Genomic DNA, 23,949 nt, shown 5'->3' with positions numbered 1-23,949 from the left:
AATAATTTAAAATTCTGAATTTCAATAAGATGAAATTCTAATTATCAATAATTCAAAACCTAAAATTTAAAATTCAAAAGTTTAATAAAAAAAAATCGCTATTTATTCGCTCCTTGATTTGGTTCGATCCCAGACGGTCCCGGTGACATTTTTAGAGAGGAGATTTATGTGACCACGCCTTCCGTCGGACGGGGAAGTAAATGTTGGCCCCGGTCTAACCTAGAGGGTTAGGTCGTTAGCTCAATCCAGGTGTAGGAGTCGTCTCCCTGGGACCTGCCTCGGTGGAGTCGCTGGTAGGCAGTTGCACTAACAATCCGAAGGTCGTCAGTTTGAATCCCGGGGTGGATGGAAGCTTAGGTGTAAAAAAAGGTTTGCAATTGCCTCAACAATCAAGCCTTCGGACACCTAGTTTCGAGTAGTAATCTCTCAATCAAGAACGCCAAGGCAATGCTGTAGAGCGAATAATTTGATTTGATTTGATCTGAAAAAAAAAAAAAATTAAATTGCAACCAATGATTTCTTAAATTTATTCTTTAGTTCAGATAATAGAAAATCTGAAATTTTTTCAATTCTAAAATAAGGCTGGTCCATTTTTTTCATGTTTTTGCAGTTAAAAGTTTCATAAATCTTTCATTTAATTAAAATCTAATCCTTAAATTGTAGATTCTTAGAAAATAATATAAAATAAATTAGTAAAATTTAGAAATATTTCAATGTTAAAATTTCCTGATAATTCACAAATATAAAAATCTTTGATTGTAAAATGAAAATATGTAATGTTTTGGTATTGGATGATTATAAAATTTCTCAAGTTACAATATTTTAAATTTTCGAAGACTCTTTCAGTCTTTTTTTATTTTTTGTTCTTCTAATGCTACAACATTTTGGATTCTGGATTTCTGAAATTTTAATTCTGAATTTCTAAAATTTAAAATACTTACGTTAGCAATTTTTAGAAAATCAAAAGTTGCTAAGATTCTTTAATTTAACAAATCTTAAATTTAAAAAAGAAATACAGTCCAGACTCGATGATCGAAAGGCCTTGGCAAAATTTCACTATGGGTAATCGAATCAGGTTTTTTTTTCTTCGTTGTCTTATTTTTGATTGACGAGCTTGGAAAGAAAAACTTCTAATATTTATGAATATTTTTTGGGTAGAATATTTGACTTGTTTGATGTAACTTAGCCAATGTTTGAACTAAAAAAACTTGTGTGTATTTTTTCTGAAATTCTATTATTATTCAAAATTTTGAAAATATGTAAATTTTAAATATATGAATTTTTTTATGTACAAAAGTTTATTCATCTAAAATTTTAAAATAAGATGAACCGTAATAAGTTATACTTTTTCTGCATTCCTGTGATTATAAAATATAAAAAATTAAAAAATAAGCAAAAGAAGTAAGAAAATAGAAAACTTCTGATGTTCACAATTTTAGAATATCACAAACTATTTAAAATACCAAGATTGTTATATCTTAAAATCTAAAATTAGAATAAAAACCACATAAATCAATACTAAAATATAAATTTGAAGACTTGTTGAATTCAGAAATGTGTTGTTGATATTATTTTGCAAATATTCATAATTTCTGATATTCTTAAATTATAAAATTCTTCAATTTAAATATTCTGCATCTCAGAAATAAAGATCGCCATTTTCTTAGTAAAAGTGTACAGTTCTTTGAATTGATTTCAAAAAATCAAAATTCTATAAAATTTTGTGCGTAGCGCTTAAAAATTGCAGCACGTTGATTTTGTGCGGGATAATATCGAATATCAACGACAGCAAGCCGAATCCGTAAATATTGAAAACACGTTTGATGTTGCAATTCATAAATTCATGTGTATTTTAATCCTTTTCTTCACATACTATTACATTCTTTCTTACGGGATTATCCACTGTGGACTCCTTACATAGCCAAAAAAAAAAAAAACAGAAATACACAACTTTACAACTTCTATCACTTGTTTTTAACTTTTATTTTCTTCCCTAACCTCCAAATATCAGCAGCTTCTGACGCGTGCGGATAGTGCCTAGTTGTAGTGTTTTGTTTAGTACAAATTTGATTTTAATTTCACGCTTTCCTGATCCAGTGCTGACGTGCTTACTACAGAAGCAGGTGTTTCTTTTTAACTTTGTTTAATTTGATTGATAACATCAGCGTGTGTAGGAGAGAGTGTGTGTTCTTTGTGTAAAGTGTAGCAGTATTCGTATTGAGTAGTAGCTTGTTATTTGAGTTTATTTGTTAGTGTTTTGTAGTATGTATTAGGTTTTTATTGGCACAAATGAACAAAATGTATTTTTTTTTAACTTAAACGCTAAACCGATATAGTCTTAAATCTTTGTTCTTCGTTTGTAGAGAGTGGTTTATTCCTGATTAAACTGGATATTTGTTGGTTGCTTGTTCGTTTAGTCAATGGAAGACTTTGCATAAATGTTAGTTTTTATTCTTTTCTTTTGTTTTGATGAAGATTTCTTAGTTTTAGTTCGTTTATTCTATACAAAAGTCAACTTGAATGTATAAACATAATCGATTGTAAAAAAATGTACAAATTAAATACAAAACGGGTAAATGTTTGAGGGAGTATACTTAAATTCGCTTGTAGGTTCCTTCCTTAATCTTACTGATGTGTTTTTGTAGCAGTGTTAGTGTGTTTGTTTTGTTTACTATTACTGGAACATGTGCCCTGTTGCATTCATAACCTCTAGCCTGTAGTCATTACAGTTGTGTGTATTGAGCAGTTTAGCAAATAGTATGAATAGTGTTTTACTGTATTGGTGTACGTACTGTGTGTCTGCTGTGAAAAAAATATTGTTTCCAAACGAAAAGATAGAGAGTTCCCTTTCAGCACTTCCTCCTAACCGAAGACCGAAGCTACAAATCGTCGTCGCCGATCCACTCGAAGGCTTCGTTGTGGACCGAATCCTTGCCGTTCTTGAAGCGCACCGTCGTGTTGAACTCCTTGAGCTTTCGTCGGATGAACGAGGTACCGTTGTTGGTGGTGGTCGTGGTGGTGGTGCTGCTGCCGTTGTTGGACTGATTCGATGTACTGTTGCTGTCACTCTACAACAGAAGAAGGTAATTTGATCAGTATTGGTTCTAGTTTGATGATATTTACGGTTCCTTACTATGCTACTTAGGGTATCTGTCGAGCTGGAGTCGGTAATGCAGTAGTTGGAACCGTCGCGCCGGATGTAGGACAGGCGAGCAAACTCGGCTTGGTGAGTCTGGAAAGCATGACAAAAGTGATAAGTTTATGAGTCTGTGTTTGTTTGACAGGTATCCGTGCTGTCGCTTGGCAACCAATCAGAAGTTGAAAACAATCTAAGCAAGCTGGCGCACAAGCGCAACTGGATAGGTTAGCTGTGAAAAGACACCGATTTTGTTAGTTTGTGACAGGACTGTGTGTCCGTGATGAAGCTTAGCATTCAATCAGAGAAAATTATTAGTGTATCAAAGCAGCGGAAAGCACCATCGTATTTGTGGAACAAGTTTGACGGAACGATTGGTAGAGCGATTTCAAAGGAGAAGATCAGCAAAAGTTGGAGTTCGAGGACCTGAAGCAGCTGCATCGCCTCAACGAGACGCGCAAGTTTTACCAGAAGCTCTCACCTGGATGTTGTTGATGTCGGAGCCGTTCTTCTGGTTCAGCAGCTCGTCCACGATCGACTGAAGGCACACGGACATGAGCATCGACTGCTCGCTGTAGACGGTGATCCACTTGAGCTGGTTCTTCGCCATCAGGTACTCGAACGACAGCTCCAGGTTGTTGGACGGCTCGCGGCTCTCCGACGACGAGTTGGAGGAGATTTCCTCGTTCTGCAAGGGTTGAGGCAATGGATTAGTACCAATTTCAACGGAATGTGAAAGAATACTCACGTTGTGAATGGTGGTCACCCTCCAGCAGCGGATCCTCGTCACCTTGAACTTGGTCTCCTGGATCTTCTTGCCGTAGTTGGTCAGCAGGTTCAGCTCCCGGTTGCCGATGATGACGGTGGCCAGCGTGTTGGGCTGCGGGTAGTCGACGCAAACCCGCGGGAACTGCAGACACCCGTACAGCGGAAGCTTCCGGACGATCTCCACGTACTCGCGCTTGTTCCCCCGAGCCTGCAGGTCAGTCAGCTGCTCGGCCAGGTCGCGGGTCGTGATGATCCAGCCCCGCTCGACGTCGCTCAGCACCTGGATGTAGAGCAGGTTCAGCGCGATCCGGTCCCGCATCAGTTCCAGGTCGTAGTTGGCGTCCCAGTAGCTGGTCCGTATCACAATCTTGCAGTCTTCCCACTGCTTCTGGGAGATGTACGGCGCCTCAAAGTCCATCAGCTTCTTCGTGATGGCGATGTCCCCGTTGGACTCCTTGCGCACCAGATACAGCGAGAAGTAGTACGTGTACTCTTTGGGCAGGTCGATGAAGGCGCACGCCTTCTCCAGCACCTTGCTGGAGCAGTCGGTGGTGAAGGCCTTGGTCTGTATCCGGTAGCCGTTCATCAGGAACACGTCCACGCTGACCTCGCGGCACTCGGTGAACGAGGACTCCTGCTGGGCGTTGAGCAGGAACGCCCGGAGCAGCTCCGACCGGCATAGCACCGGATCCTGGCCGACTGGAAGGTAAAGGAAGCGTGTTAGCTTGACTTCATAGGCTTGATCTTGTGATCTTATTTTTGCAGATCGAGGAGGTCATTCATGCAGTCAGTCTTGCGTAAGTACTACCAATTTTAGTCATTAAGGTCACCCCTCTCACCTAGTTGAATGTACCGCTCGAGGCTGATCCGCCGCTGCTCGATCTGGCCGGGCGTCAGCGGCAGTAGCTTCTTGGGTGGAAAGCTCGGCAGCACGAGCGTGGGCAGCGAACGCTTCAGCTGCTCGTGCAGGCTGTGCAGCTGTTTGTACCGCAGGCAGCAGTGGAAGCTGCCGTTGATGTGGATGTTGAAGCCCTGTAAATGGAAACAGAGAGGGAAAGAAGTTTATTAACAATAGACCTAGACAAAAGGCTTGAGGCCGACGACGTGTAAAAGACTGTGTTAATTAATTTTGCAACAGGTATTACATGAGAGCAGCCTCCCCCTCGGGCGCTTCCCTCGATTTAGCTATAGTGATTTAGTAACGCGTAAGCGGTTTACAAATTGGCCAACATCTCTTCACGAGAGTTGCGTGTGAAGCAATGCTGTTGCCGCAGGGAAGATGATGATGAGAGCGAGAGAAACGGAACTGTACTGACGCACGAATTTAAATGTGACTACCGTCGCACGGGGCGACTTGATGTCAAGTTTTGGAAAAGTCTGAGAAATTTTAGCCAGGTCATGGGATTTAGCCATGGAAAATAATGTTATTTTCACCTCATAAATATTAACAAATTTTATAATTCAAAAAATAAACCTTTCTAAATGATTTTTTTTCTAAATTACTAAACTCTTTAAAAAGTGATTCATGAATTTAGGCAGTGATTGTTAATACTTTACACGACATCATCAGTACACACCCAGCAACTCAATCCTCCTCCAGCTCAGCTGATTTGGTCGACACTTGGCGGGTGCTAGACGGAAAGACAATTAAATGGGCGGCTTCAAGTGGGACTGATAACGACCAGCCTGAAGAGCCGCGGCGTGGGTGGGTGTATAAACAACTGAGTGTACTCAACAACCACCCCCTTCTTACAGCTGAGAGCTAGTATCTTTATGTCACTTAAAGGGCCCCATCACAGTTATTTGAAAAACTCTTCAACTGGTCGAGAATGCACTTGAACTGTTCCAGCGTTTGTGTAATCTAGATCTATTTAGTGCGACCTGCAGCAAGCCGTCGTCATTCTGCTGTACCATGCCATATTTATCATCATTTGTCCCGCGGCGATCGAATTAGGGCCGGTTTGGTTAGTTGAGTTGATTGAAATCGTGCCTCATTGAGGGTGGATTTAAGTATGACGCACGCGAGGATAAATGAAATTAGAAGTAGGAGTTCAACCAAGAACATAAATAAACCAATTTTATTTTTATTTGAACCAGCGGCTAAGAATACTAAAGGGAATAGTTATAAGATTCTGGAGTAAAATTTTGAAATATCTCTGAAAATCATACTAACATAATTGAAACACGTTAAAAATAAAAAAAAAGTTAAAAATTTTAATTACGAGTCATGGTTTCAACATTTTAATGAAAAAAGTGTTTTAAAATGGATTATACACCTGTCCAGTTGTTTTGCCATCATTAGTTTCCAAAATATCTAAGTAGGTATTGACGAAAATTTTATTTTATTCGAAAAAGAATTTTTTTGCGGTGCTGTACATTGGGATTTCATGAAAATTCAAAACATTTTTAAACAAGCCCAAACATGCTAAATATGATTATAAATGCAGGAAAATGCATTTTAGATGTGTTCAGTTCATAAACTTCTATTTTCATGAATTTTTTTTTAAGATTTTTGAAAAAATATTTTTTAGCTCCCTGATTTTTAAAACCATTTTTGAAGGGGGGGGGGGGGCGACATAAACTTTGGAAAATATTTGCAACGGCCTTATTGAAATGGAAAAATTAAATTCTTTTTAAAATTTTCTTCTCTTGATTTGTGTGCACCTACGTCGAAGACCAAGATTATTTACTTTTTGCTCTTTGGTCTGACAGTCTTGGTCTGACAGCTTTATCATGGATTTTGATCTGGTCTAGGCGAGGGATAGAACACAGTACCTTCCTGGAGGATGGTCACTTTTTCGTTTGAAACTTTTTAGTTTCTACCTCGTTGGTTTGACAAAATCAAACTTAAAAGTGACGAACTGTCAATTTTTACACGGCGCTCACGCCCCCTATCAAATCAAATGTTTGATAGTGCGTGTGAACTCCGTGTAAAAGGGGAGCAGTTCTCACGGAATCGGTCTTTTTGCCTTCCTCACGTTACTGAGGAAAGGCTATAAAATCACTCGAAAAATGAACTTCTCAATTAGACCTCCTAGACCCACCTTCATGTATACCTATCGACTCAGAATCAAATTCTGAGCAAATGTCTGTGTGTGTGGTGGGATGTTGATCAAAAATTGTCACTCGATTATCTCGACATTGGCTGAACCGATTTTGTCCGTTTTGGTGTCATTCGATCCGTCTTGGAGTCCCATAAGTCGCTATTAAAAATTATGCAGTTTAGTTAAGTACTTCAAAAGTTATGCTAAAAAAACGATTTTAGCAATAGTCCGGAAGATTGTAAAAAGGGTGGTTTTTGTAAGAAAACCCATCATGCTATACATTTTCAGAAAGGTATTTAAAAGACCTTTCCAACGCGTCCAAGACATTGAAGATCTGAAAACCCTATCAAAAGTTTTAAGCACTTCAGTGTTATTTACGCACTTTTTGGAGGCCGGATCTCAGATATTTGATGAAAACGTTGTCCGAATCTCTCATGCGACCTATCGTTGGATAGGTTATCAAAAAATCTTTCCAACGCGTCCAAGATATTGAAGATCTGACAACTCTATCAAGAGTTATAAGCAATTATGTGTTATTTATACGCTTTTTGGAGGCCGGATCTCAGATATGTTGATGAAAACGTTGTCCGTTGGAATTTCGTTGGAAAGGTATTTAAAAGAGCTTTCCAACGCGTCCAAAACATTGAAGATCTGACAACCGTATCAAAAGTTATAAGCACTTAAGTGTTATTTACGCAATTTTGCATTTTGGATAGCACCCGTTAAATGTGAGGAAGGCGCCAACCACCTAAGGGTGGATTAAGTAACGTTTTTCTTTAAATTTTGTATTTTTGTATCCGGCTAAAACTTTTTTGGTGCCTTTGGTATGCCAAAAGAAGCCATTTTGTATCATTAGTTTGTCCATATAATTTTCCATACAAATTTGGCAGCTGTCCATACAAAAATGATATGTGAAAATTCAAAAATCTGTATCTTTTGAAGGAATTTTGATCGATTTGGTGTATTCGGCAAAGTTTTAGGTATGGATATGGACTACACTGAAAAAAAAACACGGTAAAAAAAATTTGGTGATTTTTTATTTCACTTTTTGTCATTAAAACTTGATTTGCAAAAAAATACTATTTTTATTTTTTTTATTTTTTGATGTGTTTTAGAGGACATCAAATGCTAACTTTTTAGAAATTTCCAGGATGGGCAAAAAATCTTTGACTGAGTTATGATTTTTTGAATCAATACAACTTTTTTCAAAAAATCGAAATATTGGTCGCAAAATTTTTTTAGTTTCATTTTTCGATGTGAAATTGAATTTGCAATCAAAAAGTACTTAAGTGAAATTTTGATAAAGTGCACCGTTTTTTAGTTATAGCCATTTTATGTAATTTTTTTTTTCAAAATAGTCGCAGTTATTGATTTTTTAAAAATAGTGCCCATGTTTGCCCACTTTTGAAATTTTTTTTTGAAAGGCTGAGAAAATTCTCTATATTTTGCTTCTTCGGACTTTGTTGATACGACCCTTAGTTGCTGAGATATTGCCATGCAAAGGTTTAAAAACAAGAAAATTGATGTTTTCTAAGTCTCACCCAAACAACTCACTATTTTCTTATGTCGATATCTCAGCAACAAATGGTCCGATTTACAATGTTAAAATATGAAATATTCGTGAAATTTTCCGATCTTTTCGAAAAAAATATTTTCAAACATTTTAAATCAAGACTAACATTTCAAAAAGACCAAACATTCAATATAACGCCCTTTTGATATGTAACTCTCGATTTAATTTTTTTTTTCGAAAAGGTCGGAAAATTTCATATTTTTTTCATATTTTAACATTGTAAATCGGACCATTAGTCGTGAGATACCGACATAAGAAAATGATGGGTTCCCAAGTAACATTTTTTTCCAAGAGTTCTACAAGAGCTCTTCAAGATAGCTACAGCATAGCAGTTTGGACCGCGGTAGGATAAAATTCTCTTCAAAACCTCGTCAGGAGTTTGGAAGAGTACTTGAAGAGAGTTTTATCCTACCGCGGTCCAAACTGCTATGCTGTAGCTATCTTGAAGAGCTCTTGTAGAACTCCTGGAAAAAATGTTACTTGGGTTGTTTGGGTGAGGCCTAGAAAACATCAATTTTCTTGTTTTTAAACCTTTGCATGGCAATATCTCAGCTTTTCAATTTTTTTTTTCAAAAGTGGGCAAACATGGGCTTTTTTTTAAAAAAAAGTCAATAACTGCGACTATTTTGAAAAAAGTTACATAAAATGGCTATAACTTGAAAACGGTGCACTTTATCAAAATTTCACTAAAGTACTTTTTGATGGCAAATTCAATTTTACATCAAAACATGAAGTTGACAAATATTTGCGACCAATATTTCGAGTTTTTGAAAAACGTGGTATTGATTAAAAAAATCATAACTCGGTCAAAGGTTTTTTGCCCATCCTGGAAATTTCAGAAAAGTTGGCATTTGATGTCCTCTAAAACATGTTTTTTTGCAAATCAAGTTTTAATGACAAAAAGTGAAATCAAAAATCACCAAAAAAAATTTTACCGTGTATCATTTTTTTTTCAGTGTAGTCCATATCCATACCTACAACTTTGCCGAAGACACCAAATCGATCAAAAAATTCCTTCAAAAGATACAGATTTTTCAATTTTCACATATCTTTTTTGTATGGACAGCTGCCAAATTTGTATGGAAAATTATATGGACAAACTTATGATGCAAAATGGCTTCTTTGGGCATACCGAAGGCACAAAAAAAGTTTCAGCCGGATTAAAAAATACAGAAAAAATCGAATGACCGAAATCTCAGAGAATTGCTCAGGGGTGTCGAACTAAAAAGTGACCCGGTTCGTTTGACAACAGTTGGTGTTTGAACCAATTTGGACCGTTTTTGTCTCATTTGATCCGTCTTAGGGTTCCATAAGACCCTATTTAATATTATAAAGTTTAGAAAAGTACTTCGAAAGTTATGCTTAAAAAAAAGGATTTTGGCTTAAGTTCGGAAGATTTGAAAAGTGTGGTTGTTTTATGATGAAAACGTTGTCCGGAACCCACTGTTGCATGAGCAATCAAAAGACCTTTCCAAAGTGTCCACAATATTGAAGATCTGACAACCCTATCAAAAGTTACAAGCACTTAAGTGGTATTCACTTTTTTGAAACCGAGCCTCAGATATTTTGAATGCATTGACTATATGAATGTGAGGAAAGCATCATCCACCTAAAGGTGGATTAAGTAAGGTTTTTTAGGCAAAGGTAATGTTTTTTATGCTGACATTTTACGACAAATCTATTTAAATACGTGTTTGTTCCACACCATTTTTCAGTGATGCAATTTCTTAATGTGGACTCTCTCTCTCTCTGTCGATATTGAAATAACGATCAGAACGAAAGAACGAAAAATCAATGCAAAAAAACCCATCGATAGATCGATCCATGAAAGTTTATTGAAGTATCGATGATCGACAACGAGAGAGTCGACTGTATTTAGTATTTATTTGTAAAGTCCTTAGGTTAAGGCAATATTTTTATTTCACGAAAGTTAGTTGAACTCTTGAAACAGCAGGTTCAATTAAAATTGTTAGCAATTAAAGTTTGCCACAATAAATAAAGCTTTCTGTTTTCGCAAAATCATTGAACCCAAAGCAGTTATTTCTGTTTTGCTCGCAACTTCCAACCGTTTTAAAGCATCTAAACTATTATTAAAACTCGCAAACTCACCGGCTAAATAAGAAATGATTTATGCAATCGACCAACCGCGGACTTCCAACAAGTGTGTGTGTTCTTGTGTGGCGCCGGGTGAATCTACACACTTATTAAATCACTTTGGCCGGTTACTTTCTTTTTTCACCGTAGCCTTCACAAGGTTTTCGGCCGTAGAATTACTGGAGCATGTAATGCTAACACATTTCTCCTCAATTAGCGGAGACCCCCCGCTGAGGGCGGTGAATTTGGACGCCAAGGTCCGTCGATCCTTGACCATTGCCAACGACGACCAACCCACAAACTTATCATGAGTAAAAAAAACTCGTTTTCACGTTTATTTTATTTGCATTCACGGACTCACTTGCCCAACACTTGCCACTTGACACTTTATAAATCTGTAGACAAGTTTATACCTACTGCCAGCATTATTCATCCTGCGAAAATAAAAAAAGAAGGGCCAAGTGGGTCAAAACGGGGTTGATTCCAATTTGTTTACGCCGCCCTCAAACATTGTCGTCACACCACGTTGTTTAAAAACATGGGAAACACAACAAATCGCTGGCTTGTTGTTGTGCCGCGTTCGTTGGCATCGCTTGGGAAGAAGTAGTTTGTAATTGAGTTAAGTAATCGTGTGGATCGTGTGCAGCACACGTACACCGCGCGTGCACTGCACACATACATGTGCGAAATGCTTACATGTTTGTTGGTTGAACAAAAATTAACAGACAGATAGAAGGAGAAAAAAGTTTAACATTTGCCCCCGGCTAGGAGGCAAATTCACAACATACTACTGCTTCGGTTGTGTTTCCATTACAAGTATTCACGGTTTTTGTCTACCTCTTTCTATGATCTTTAATAGTCCGAGCCACGTAGCCCAGTGGTAACGCTTCCGCCTCGTAAGCGGTAGATCGGGGTTCAAATCCCGGTGATCTTTTCCCTTCTGGATTCTGATTGCTTAGTAAAGGGAAGGTAGTGTATCGTCATAAACTGGACCTTATCAAGACACCTTAGGAAGACAAGCTATGGAATGTTAACCCCTTCCCGCCCAGAGCAAAATCGAGATTTTTACGTGTTTCACCTTTACTCGAAACTGGATCGACTAAATTGGATGAAATTTCAATGGTTATAAGCTAACATTCTATATAAACTAACGCAGGTTGATCCAGGTTGAAAAAATTAAAGGTTGCAGAGAAATTCAAATTTGAAGACAAAATTTAGTGGTGCTCTGGAGTAACCATGGGCGTTAGAGGGTTAACATTAACCTTAACATGTTAACATTAAGTTGATTAATAAACCATAGACTAGTCTTTGAATAAACTGTCACTAAATCCGTTTTGTAAATGCCGACCCCGATACACTTCACGGGTGTTCCGCTCAGGAACAGGGAAAGATTAACTTTGCTTTTTTCTATGATCCTTATATAAAGCTTTTATATATAATTATAAACTTCAAAAATATTCTTGAAATAAATATTTTCTTACAAACAAATCTGATTTTCTTCTGTGAGTTTATCATTTTTTTAAGTTATGATCTTTTTTCAAAAATAAACAGAATTACTTGCAAACCAGTTTTTGAGAAGTTTTTTTCCTAACAAAATATTAGTTTTGTAATAATATTTTGTAATCATATTGTGAGTTATCCCATTCTTTCAAACATTTGCAGTTTGTTTTTTTTTTAAACCCTCAAATATTTTTTTATACCAAAAACAACCTATTCTTGATTGTCGTAATATTTTTGTGAGCTTTTTAATTTTTTCAAACATAGGTATTTCTTTATAGGGGAACAGCATCTAATTCCATCGTGCCTCTAATGTTGGTATATCAGCACTTTGACGTTCAATTACAGTTCATATTAAGCGTTTTCACCTGAAATCAAATGATAAATAGCTCAATAGGAAATGAGCAAGCAAGTTTCTATCAACAGATTCACAAAATAAGTTTCGACTTCTTAAAAAAATAAGCAACTTATTTATGACTGTCATTACGTTTTTGTAATTTTTCTATTCTTTAAAATATGAGCGATTCTTAAAAAAAACAGCTTCTGATTTTTTGCCTTCCTCCTTACCGAGGAAATGCTATAAAATCACTCGAAAAATGAACTTTTCAATTAGACCTCCTAGACCCACCTTCATGTATACCTATCGACTCAGAATCAAATTCTGAGCAAATGTCTGTGTGTGTGGTGGGATGTTGATCAAAAAATTGCGATTATCTCGAGACTGGCTGAACCGATTTTGTCCGTTTTGGCCTCATTCGATCCGTCTTGGGGTCCCATAAATCGCTATAAAAAATTATGCAGTTTAGTTAAGTACTTTAAAAGTCATGCTAAAAAAACGATTTTGACTTAAATTCGGAAGATTGTAAAAAAGGTGGTTTTTTTTTTTTTTTTTTACAACGCGTCCAATACATTGAATATCTGACAACCCTATCAAAAGTTATAAGCACTTAAGTGTTATTTATGCACTTTTTGGAGGCCGGATCTCAGATATTTTGATGAAAACGTTGTCCGGATCTCTCATGCGACCTATCGTTGGATAGGTAATCAAAAGACCTTTTCAGAGAGCACGAATTGGATTGGAGATCTGACTATCCTATCAAATGTTGTGAGCACATAAGTGCCCTGCAATATGAAGATCTGACTACCCAATCTAGTGGTATGAAAAAAATGAGTGGTAAAAATGAGTCAAATTGATAAAATCAATTTTGGATAGCACCCTTTAAATCTGATGAAGGCACTAACCACCCTAGGGTCAACAGCTAATTCATATTTGTTGAATTATTTTTGTGAGTTTTTCATTCCTCCAAACATAAGTAGATCTTTGAAAAAAAAAAAAAAAAATTGGACTTCTAAAATATGTTGGAAGTTGTTTTATTAAAAAACAAATTTTCTTGATTGTCATAATATTTTTGTGAACATTTACATTCTTTTAAACATTAGCAGTTCTTTAAAAAAAATAAGTTCGACTTCTGAAATAGCTTTTTTTTACAACGTTTTCTTGACTGTCTTTATGTTTTTTATTTCCAATTTAATATGAGTGGTTCTTAAAAAACCCTAAAAATATTTTTTTATTCTAAAAACCTTTGCTTGTTTGTTGTAATATTTTTGTCAGTTTTTCAATTATTTCAAACATGAGCAGTTCGTTGAAAAAAGTTCGATTTCTAAAATATTTTGGAAGCATAGTTAAAAAAACAACATATTCTTGATTGTCATAAATTTTTGGTGATTTTTTTCATTGTTTCAAATGAGCGGTTCTTTTGAAAAACATTACCTCTAAAACAATTTGTTTTTTTTTTTATTTTATTTAAAAAAATAATATTTGGAATGTTTTAGTGACTTTTCCATTCTTTCAAATATAAATAGTTCCGAAAGAATAAAATGTCTTGCTTCTCAATCTATCCTTCATGGCCACATTAGAGCTTTAGAAAAATCTGACTCAAAAAATAAAAAAAATCGATCGTTTATATTTATGTTTTTAACTATAAACTCCCCCCTTTTAAAAAGACTCAAAAAATCCGTGGGCATGTTTTTATTCTAAAGAATATAGAAATGAAATTAATGAAAACCGTTCAAAACAGCTGCTTTTAAATATATATGCGTTTAGGCTCACATCTTTTTTTTTTTTTTTTTGAGAAAAAATATTTAGAAATTTCGACTTTTTGTCCTTTTGACGTTTTGTCCATTCGACCTCATGTCTTGCGACCTTTGGTCATACATTCGTCCAATGAACACTCTTCATGCATAATCAATGTACACGAAGACTAGAATGACAAATCACAGACAGTTTAGGAAGTGATGAAGATGAAACTTAAGATAAAACGCGCCTGATAATTGAGTGCACTGCTGTTGCAGCTACTGTTCGTTGTTACTGCATTCTTCTGACGAAGGGGTGGATCATTTTTCAAATCATAATAATGTACCCTTCTGTGTTTTACACTTGTGAACGAAACGCAGATTGCCCTTCTCTAAACTTGACGCTTTCATTTGCATGGTCGTGAGGCTGGACCGTTGAACTTCGCAGTGTTTTCGCTTTCGTTGCAACTCAAACTAGAGCGACTATCGAGTAGCAGCTCTTACTAATTGGTGGTGGTTTCAACCGGATTGATGGCATCCCGGCCTCGGTCGTCTGCTCCGGTTCGGTTCGGTTGGAATCAATCAAGTGTGGTTAATTGACACCGGTTGCATAGCTGCAGCAGCACAGCAATTGAAATATTGAAATATTATTCATTTTAATTGCCACAGGAGAGATTCCTCTCTGTGCCGATGGATTGCATAAATGGCAAACAAGTCGTTTTGGCTAGGTAGAATATATTGCTCGTAACTTATGAATTTTGGCAGCCATCTGGTGTAGCCAGTAAAGACACGGTGGTTACTCAACCTGGTTTATTTTTGGCGAAATCAAAACAGATTAGCATTTTGCGAGAAGCAATCTAGGTCGTCACCATCCCTACATCCCAGACTATTTGCCAGACTGTGGCGAAACACAAACAAGAACATCAAAACAACTCGAAAAAAATCCTTCTTCTAGGGTGCATAAAAGTTGGTCGATTTTCACCTTCGGTTGGTTGGTTGAGCAAGAGTTGGGAAAGATTTTTTGTTGTATCCATCCTCAAAACTTTTCTCCAAAAATAGACCCCCGAATCGATATGAGCTGTGGTGCGAATGTCTGTAAACAGAGAAGACTTCCAGCAGTATGGCAGCAGATGTGCTTTTTGTGGTGTTACTTAACGTTCTGACGTTCTACGTGGTGAAATTGTTTAATCAATTAAGAAAACAATATCCTGATGAATGAAAGGTCAGCAGCCAAAGTGCACAAATCCTCTAGAGGAAACAGACTGTTATTGCAAATATTTTTCAATATTTATGTTTTTACTCTCTCCCCTAGCAATAGCTAACCAAACTAATTAAAAAATCAGTAAAAATAATATTAAAAACGTTACTTAAACTAGCCAAGTGATTTGTTTGCGCCTGAATACATGCAATGCCATAAAAGCGTTAATTACCGTCAGTGGGGGTGACTATGGGTCAAAAAACGATACACCTCTCGTATTTTCCTAATAACAAAAACAATTTAAATAACATCGAAAATCTTTCAACGTAGATTTGTTCTTAGATAGTTAACTAACATTTTCCCAAAATATGGTGGATTTTGATGAACACTACCTCAAATGCCAATTGTTTGAAAATTGACCCAATCTCACCCCTTAGAAGGGGTGACATTGGGTCAAATGAAACTAAAATGATGCTCAAAACAACGATATGGTAAAACAAGTCATCCAACAGTGTTTCTCGTTCGAGGGAATCGTATTGACACGCTACAATGTTTGAAGTGGAGAATTTGAAACATTTGGGTAGTTTTCGAGCTATTCTAACAAAAATATTAGAAAAATGATTTTTCGAGAGGTAATTTTTGACCAAAAACGTACCCCAACTTTAGACAGCTGCCAAAATAACAGGATTTGTCCTAGGAGCGAGATTTTTCTGAGAAGTCATCTTAAGATGTCCCCTACACAATCCTTTGAACAGAATTCATTTTCATTAAGAAGAACCTGAGAAATGGTAATATCCGTAAAAAATCACTTTGACCCAATCTCACCCCCAGACCCAATGTCACCCCCACTGACGGTACGTTTGTTTCATAAAGCCATAACATGAAGAAAGCTTAGACTAACGAGGCTAATTCTTAGTGCTGCCACCTACTGGAATTTAAAAAAAAATCATCTCAAAATGCACTGCGGTGAATGATCCGGCCTAGGGGAGCGTTCCTTGACCCCTGCCTGGTAACCAAATTTCCGCACAAATTTTTAAAATGGTATATGGTAAATGGTATATGAGCAAACAGTAGAAAGAGAGAAGATTATGGGAGTGTTCTTATATTACGTAACGCAGTTGGGGAATAGTTGGGGGGTCGGAGGCAGTGTTACGCTCCATACAACTATTTTTTGCTCTACGTAATAAAAGAACGCTCTATATGCTGCTGAGTTTTTTTTCGGTGTTGGTGTGTTAAAAACTGTGAAAGTTTATATCGTGTTTAGTTTTTTTTTCTTGAACATTTATTTATTTGAAACAACGCACTATTTAATTTAACACAATCACGATAATTTCGATTTGCAATAGGAAAAAAACATTAACTTAGCGTTTTATTTTTTGCTGATTGGTTATTCTTGATGCAACATAGTTTGTTTGTTTATTTTATTAATTCAGTTTGGTATCAAATGGCAGAAATTTGCCTGAGTTAACGCGAATTTTTAAATTGAAGGGAGACCAACCAAAATAATTTTCACACAAGTTTCAACAGTGATTCAGTCTTTCCACAGCCGGCTGTCTAAGACTGAATCGATTCTAAATCAACAATATTTTAATACCTAGATAGACATTTTCTCAACTTTTGCATTATAAACTAGACGAATCTCACAGATGATGAAGCTAAAAACTTAATTAGGACTTTCCATTGTTATTGTATTTATTCAAAAATATTAAATATGCTGATTAATCCCATTACACAAAAAGTTGAAAAATTAACTAATTATACTTTTCAAATCGGTCGTTTTAAATTAACTTCTAACTACTACATTTCAATAAAACAAATAAATAATTGATGTTCTCCCGGCATCGCTGTGAGAGTTTAAAATCAAGATTCCAATTATGCGTTAAATCATTTATAATCTCGAATTTCGCTTAAACACTCAATAGCTTAAAGGAAAATATAAACTTCTCTTTACTCTTACAGTCGGTAGCTTGAGTTTAACAGCAAACACGTTAAAACTGTGTTTAATCAGCATTGCTTTTACATGAGAGAAAGGTTAGTTCAGTAATATTACAGTCAATTTAATCATGCACGGCTTCGTCGCGTTGTATCGGCCGTGGCTTTAAATATAAAAAATATAAATCATGCATATTTTATACTATACAGTCACAAGTATATGTTTAATAATTAAAAAACTAACTCTACTTGATTCGCCCGCAATACCTTTCGGGGTGTATCCTAGGGTTCTACCTCTCCTACTAACATTGAGTCCAAAACCTCCCTACAAACATCTATACCACTAAGGTGACGTAGGGGTCCCTGCGCACTTTAGATAGGTGTTTACTAACATTCCTTCATTTCCCCGAGGATAGCTTGAACCCGGCGTGGACCCCCTTATGCCCTGGGCTGTATTACACACTCATCAAAAGATGAAGACATGGTATCTCCCGTGTTGGATTATTATTCCGGATGAGGGTCTAACACAACCACACCAAACAGTGGGATAAGCGTTGTGGAGCCTTCCGGTGGTGGGGCGTCCTCCAAATGCTAATGCTAATGCTAATGCTAATGTAGATGTGTTTGATCATCAGTTCCCCAAGGGCCAGGAATTGTTCTGCCTTGTTCCGGCAGCTCCGAAACCGCGTCATCATCTCCCCCGCGAGAGCAAAGAACTCCGGCAGGGTGAAGAGATCTTCCCCGGTGACTTCTTGCTGGGCCGTACTGCCGCTACCGGCAGCGACCACGCTGGCGAACGAACGCCCCCAACCAGGAGGGAACGCTGAGTTTTCAGCTGGAACCGTACGCTGCCCAGCTGCAGGAACGGCTGCGCTCGTACTTCGCTGAGGAGGGTGGGACGCTTTCTTCTTCCTCTTTTCGTGCTCCTCGAGGTAGGCCTTGCGCGCAACGCATCCGCGGTAATTGCCGGTATGGTTGCCGTCACAGTTCGCGCACTTTACGCGCGGCTTGGTTTGTTCTGCCTTGTCCCCCAAGTCCGCCTTTCGTGGCAGTGCGCACGCCTCCGAGAGGTGTGACTCACCGCACTTCACCCCCAGACCCAATGTCACCCCCACTGACGGTACGTTTGTTTCATAAAGCCATAACATGAAGAAAGCTTAGACTAACGAGGCTAATTCTTAGTGCTGCCACCTACTGGAATTTAAAAAAAATCATCTCAAAATGCACTGCGGTGAATGATCCGGCCTAGGGGAGCGTTCCTTGACCCCTGCCTGGTAACCAAATTTCCGTACAAATTGTTAAAATGGTATATGGAGCGTAATACAGGCTTTAGTCAGTTCAGTAGTCAACCAACTAATTGAAAACAAGTAGCTACTAGTAGTAGAATTTATCAAACCCCAAAACTGACAGTATTTTTCCAACTGAAAAATTAATAAAACCAAAAAATGTTTTTAACTGCATTATTTTAACTGCATGGTTCAAGCAAACCAAACCATCATTTTTATTTATATCTTATTTATAGTAAACTAACTTTTTATTAAGTTTAAAAAAATCTAAAAACTCCTTCTTAACATTCCAACGCCCAAGGCACCAAAAAAGTTGGAACGGTAATTTCAACTCGCTGGTTCTCGGGCATAACTCACCCAATCAAGACAATTCTCTTTTTCAGTGGTTTGTTAGGATGTCTAGATGATCCTAGAACTTTGCAGAACTCAATTTGATAAATTTTTTACGATTGAAAACATCGTTCCAACTTTTTTTTTCGAGTGTAAAAAAATTCCAAAAAATCACATTCATTTTTCGTCCTAGCAAGTTTGAAAAATCAACGAGACAAGATTAAATTTATTTAATCCAAATTTGGATTCAAATCTTTTTTTACAAAAAAACGATTTTTGTGTTGTAGTGCACCTTCGTTCAAAGATTCTACAAAACATTTCAAAATTATTTGAAAACACGAAATTAAAAAAAATGTAGGAAAATATATACATAATAGTGTTTAATTCGTCATTGTTCAAATTTCTTAAAATTTGAGGAACATCCTGGAAGGAGCGTCACTGACTACGTCCGTAGTCCTGTTAGATCATTTCTTGATCAAGACAGTATAGCTCTGGTTCCTTGCAAGTGTCCTATTTTCTTACCTCCACGTTGGCTTGGTTTTCATGATGACCTAGCTGGTGGCCTGTGGAAACGGATCGTAAACCTTTGACCACCGCGGGTCAAAATCGAGACGGCTAAAAGAAAGGGGCGCGACAATGTGGGAAAGGGATGTAATTTGTGATTGTAGACGGTATTGTTTTGATTCGCAGTATGTTGAGTCAACTGCTGTGGATGTACCAGAAACATCGCACAACGGGGTTTCTCTTCATTCTATTTCATCTACCACCTATCTTCTGTTTATTTTGTTTCACTGATTTTCTAACGCGGCTTCTGTTAACTTCTGTTTATTCCATTTGATTTCGATTTTACTCATTTGATTCTCTTATTTCTCAACGCTTTTCCACTCTATTTTACCAATTGATGCTGCTGTAACAAACTGTCTGTTTTTCCTTAATTTGGCAGCGATGTCAATTTTGTTTATCTTTATTTATCTATTTGAATAATTTTTCATCTGCCCTATAAATTGCACTTAACACCTTAACCACATTGTTACCTCTTGTTATTAACTATTGTTAATTTCATTATCTACTTAATAAATTACTATCTTTCTTTTACTATTGATTCTTTACATAGTATATTTCTTTCACTGTTCATTGTTTTCAATCTTCACCCTTTTCTTCAACCAAATGAGGTTCGAGCCCTTACTCAATTTTTGGAATGATCAAAGAATTAACACAAATATTACTATTGTACTTTTGAAAAACTTTTATAAAATGCTTAGGACCAAAAATTGTAACAAAACACCGCGACAAAAGAAATACCAACATATAAACACGACTCAACACTAGGAAAGATTTCAGGAGAAAACAATACACAGTAAATAACAATTAGTTTTTGAATTCAAACTAAAAATAAAACAGTCTTTGCTTTAATGAAAGTTGTTAGGCACACTTTAAATGGTTAGGCGCTTATACTTACATCAAACCCTACGTAATGTACCACCCCCGGCCGAGTTAAAATGCGTAACCGGAAAAGAAGGTGTGCATGCCTGGCACGAACACTCAAAGCGTGTTCTAGCGTGCTGCTCGTACTGACTCAGAGCAAGGGTGAGATGTAGGTGTAAGGGCAGTGCGTGTTCGTCGGGAACCTAGTGCATAAGATCGGTCAAGGCCCGTTCTTACACTGAAAATTGCGAATTGCGAATTGCGAAATTTTGTAAAAAACATTTTTCAAAACCCATTTTTTAGATATTTTATGAATAATTTGAAAGAATAATAGCAGTAATCATGCTTTAAGCGTTCTTTCATTTAAAATAAAATTAAAAAATTGAATTCAGTTATCTTTAACCTTTGGCCATTTACAGTTGAAACGAAGTATCAAAAAGTCTGGAAAAGTCGGGAATTCGAAAATGGGTTTTGAGTGGTCACCCGGTTAAATTCATGAAAGATCGGAGCATTGACAGGCAGATAACAATATCAGTCACATCCCGGAATTTAACTACCAATAGCCGATAACTCACCGTGAACGACGATCCCGCATTGTCCGGCCCGAACTCCTGCGTGTCCGGAATGGAGAAGTGCATCGCTGCGCTACGCAACCTACTCCGTTGTCACAGCCGCCCCTATGCTGTTCAATCCCTGGATTTGCAAATCTACTGCTGCTGCTACAAACAAACACGGTCGAGTGTGTGATCCCCGTCCTCGTTCAATTGATAAATCTCGGACGACGTCGTCGTCGTCGTCGAGAGCTGAGTTGTGTGTAGGTAATTGACACAAGTAGGTACTCTGCTCTGGACACTACATTCTACCACTACTTTGCTTGCTGGAGATTTTCATATGCAAATAACTTCTTCGTCTTTTCTTCTTTTTCGTTTTCAGCTAATTCGATTGCATGCACAATACGACAGACACTAGTTGGGGTTGAACTGACTCCCAGGTCGTCGTCGTTGTCGCCTTGGACGTCGTTGGGCTGTTGTTTTGCCTTATCATGGAGCAATCAACGGAGGAACCATGGTCGTAGAGCTTCCCTAGATTGTTATGACCCACAAACAAAGCCAATAAAACACCAAAAGTATTCTGCTACGACGGGCTGATGTTGTCTTCGATGATTACGACGGACACACAAACACACTACACCAACACCAACGAGGTAAGGATTGAAGACATCTAATTATGAGGGTTTTTTTTTTAACCTTCAACCGTATTGTCCCACATTTGCAGATCATGGGACGGAACTCGCACCCTGGTCAGGATGTCACAACCTTTCGAAATTCGCCGTGGAGATTACAGGTGCGGCAGGGCAAACATCGTACAAACTGTAGAGTTATGTTGTTTTTTTTAATGAACTTTATCAACCTACACAATACTACCACAGAGCACTGAGGCCAGACAGACAGACCAGACTCCTGCCATACAGAAGCACACACACACACACGCAGCCTACAGAGAGAAGGTGGTCACGGAGACCAGCCAACTAAAGCGATGGAACCGACCCGACCCGAGCAGCTCGAATGAACGACGATGAATGACTGACTGACACTGGCAGAAGTCGGGCTGAATGGGCCCTGTCATTGTACAAGAAGTGAGCAAAATGGCTGAATGGAGAAGGTGAGTAAGGATGGGTTGGTATTTGTGAGGTGGTGGTTTAATGTGGTTTCATGAATGAATATACTGTTTTGTGAATGAACTGAATTTTTACAATTTAGGGTTAATTATGCATAAGTCATTTAAGAACATAATCTTAAAATTATTTTCAACATAAAAAATCAATCTTCATTCATGCTAGACACGTGAATTTTAATTTCAATTCACCTGTTTGTACAAGCGACTTGATTTTCAAAGTTATGAATAAAAGGTAATTGAAGGACTTAGGTTGATTTGTATAAATCATATAACAATTCTGAAGTTTTTTTTTGAAAATGTATAATAAACTAAATTTTCAGTTTTCGCTTTTTGGGTGTTTTTGAAACCGCCTTGAGTCAGGGGTATTAAAAACACCCAAAATGCAAAAACTGAAAATTTGGTTTATTGGACCTTTTTTTTTAAAAAAAAAACTCCAGAATTATAATTTAGCATTGCGCAGGGTGGCCACTCAAGTCGGGAAATCGGGAAAGTCGGGAAAAAGTCGGGAATTCTCCAAAATCCACGAAAAATCGGGAAAAAGTCGGGAATTTGTGATTTTGTGTTGAAAAGTCGGGAATCCCAAGCAAACCTGTTAGAAAAATATTTTCAAACTCTTGAATATTTTTAAAATATTTTGTACACCTTTGAAATTAATTTCACTCATTTCGTCTTTAGCATCGAACTTCAAATGTAGGGTTCCTTTCCTTATTTCAATCTCTATGAGAATAAAAAGACCTTTTAGGACCTAAGACGTTAAAATCCTAATAATTTTCAGATAATAATTTTGGCATGTTTTTGTCCCAATTTTTAATGAACAAAAAGATTGTTATTTATTTTTGACTAAGTTTATCGAACAAATGATAACATAACATGTAACTTCAAATAACAACATAACCTGCGTATAGTTATGATTCTGATTCTGTTTCATTTTGCCAAATTGGTTGAATATTTTAAAAATGAATCCAACTAAAAACGAAGTTGACTTTATAGCTGTCGGCCACCATTGCTAGTACCAACCACTAGTGTCTTCCTTTTATCTACAAGGACTTCGCCGCCCTGGGCTCCTAAGTGTATGAAAGTATGGCACGGAGCGACGGCGCCGAATACCCATATTTACACAAAGAATTTTAGAGCGCCCGCCGTGGGATTCGAACCGGCGACCTCTGGATTGTGAGTCCAGTGCTTCAGTTTGGAATAGTTTTTATTTGTGGTCAATTTGTTTAAATGCTCATTCAGTCATTTCAAATATTGTTTCCAAATATCTGATTCCCTTAAACTTTTGTGTGATAGACTATAGATAAATTAGTTTTCAGTTTTCGGAAAACTTAAATATTGAAAATAATACAAACGTTTTTTGTTCTGAATGCAAAAATGGAAAAACTGTTTTACATTTTGAAAATATTTCAAAACCTTGAAATTGTAAATAAGGCTGGTAAAAAATTTAATCAAAATTTTGGACTCTCAGATATGATAAGTATATTAATGAATTTACGAAAATATTGTTTTTCTGAAGTTTTACATCTTTTTCCGTTTTGTGCCTTGAAAATTAAAAATTTGTACAAAGTTTAAAAAGCCTTCACTTGTTAAGAAATTTATTAATGAACGTATAACAATGTATTCTCAATAGCTTGAAAAAAAATAATGTTTTTTGCGGGAAAAAATTCAATACAATTTGCATTGGCTTGATTAAATAACTAAGATTTTGTTTGAGTTATAACAAATAAGTTTAGAGAACTTTTTTTTAAAGAAACATTCGTATGAAATAAGTGGTTTAGTATGAAGTGTTGTCAAACTGAAGTTTTTATTGAACATTAAAACATTTTTATACTGGCACTTCGATAAATCGAAATTGATTCATAAAATTAAATAGCAAAATTTAAAAAAAATTAAAGGATTCTTCGTAAAACATTTTTTAA

The 23,949-nt window shown here is 36.8% G+C and overlaps 1 protein-coding gene and 1 long non-coding RNA gene across 2 annotated transcripts; one reads left to right on the top strand and one right to left on the bottom strand.

The window, feature by feature from the left end:
- Positions 1 to 1,826: 1,826 nt before the first annotated feature.
- LOC6036086 (sorting nexin-17) lies at positions 1,827 to 21,648 on the bottom strand. The gene is made up of 6 exons (XM_038254871.1): positions 20,932 to 21,648; positions 4,744 to 4,936; positions 3,885 to 4,603; positions 3,618 to 3,824; positions 3,134 to 3,232; positions 1,827 to 3,068 (listed from the first exon to the last, which is right to left on the bottom strand). Exons 1-6 carry the CDS (start codon positions 20,992 to 20,994, stop codon positions 2,880 to 2,882), a joined length of 1,470 nt encoding a protein of 489 aa, XP_038110799.1. The 5' UTR covers positions 20,995 to 21,648; the 3' UTR covers positions 1,827 to 2,879.
- On the top strand, positions 21,420 to 22,097 carry LOC119767134. Its single transcript, XR_005277345.1, has 2 exons — positions 21,420 to 21,560; positions 21,632 to 22,097. It is a non-coding gene; the product is annotated as an uncharacterized LOC119767134 (long non-coding RNA).
- Positions 22,098 to 23,949: the final 1,852 nt, after the last annotated feature.

Source organism: Culex quinquefasciatus, chromosome 2, assembly GCF_015732765.1.
Source record: "Culex quinquefasciatus strain JHB chromosome 2, VPISU_Cqui_1.0_pri_paternal, whole genome shotgun sequence".
NCBI lineage: Eukaryota > Metazoa > Arthropoda > Insecta > Diptera > Culicidae > Culex > Culex quinquefasciatus.
The sequence above is the reverse complement of the archived record's forward strand: the minus strand, read 5'-3'. Positions and strand labels throughout refer to the sequence as shown.

Coding starts and splice junctions, on each gene's coding strand:
- LOC6036086 (XM_038254871.1), bottom strand. CDS start 20,994: ATGCACTTCTCCATTCCGGACACGCAGGAGTTCGGGCCGGACAATGCG. Junction 3,825..3,884: donor GGGTGACCACCATTCACAAC/GTGAGTATTCTT, acceptor CAACCCTTGCAG/AACGAGGAAATCTCCTCCAA. Junction 3,069..3,133: donor CAGATACCCTAAGTAGCATA/GTAAGGAACCGT, acceptor CTTCTGTTGTAG/AGTGACAGCAACAGTACATC.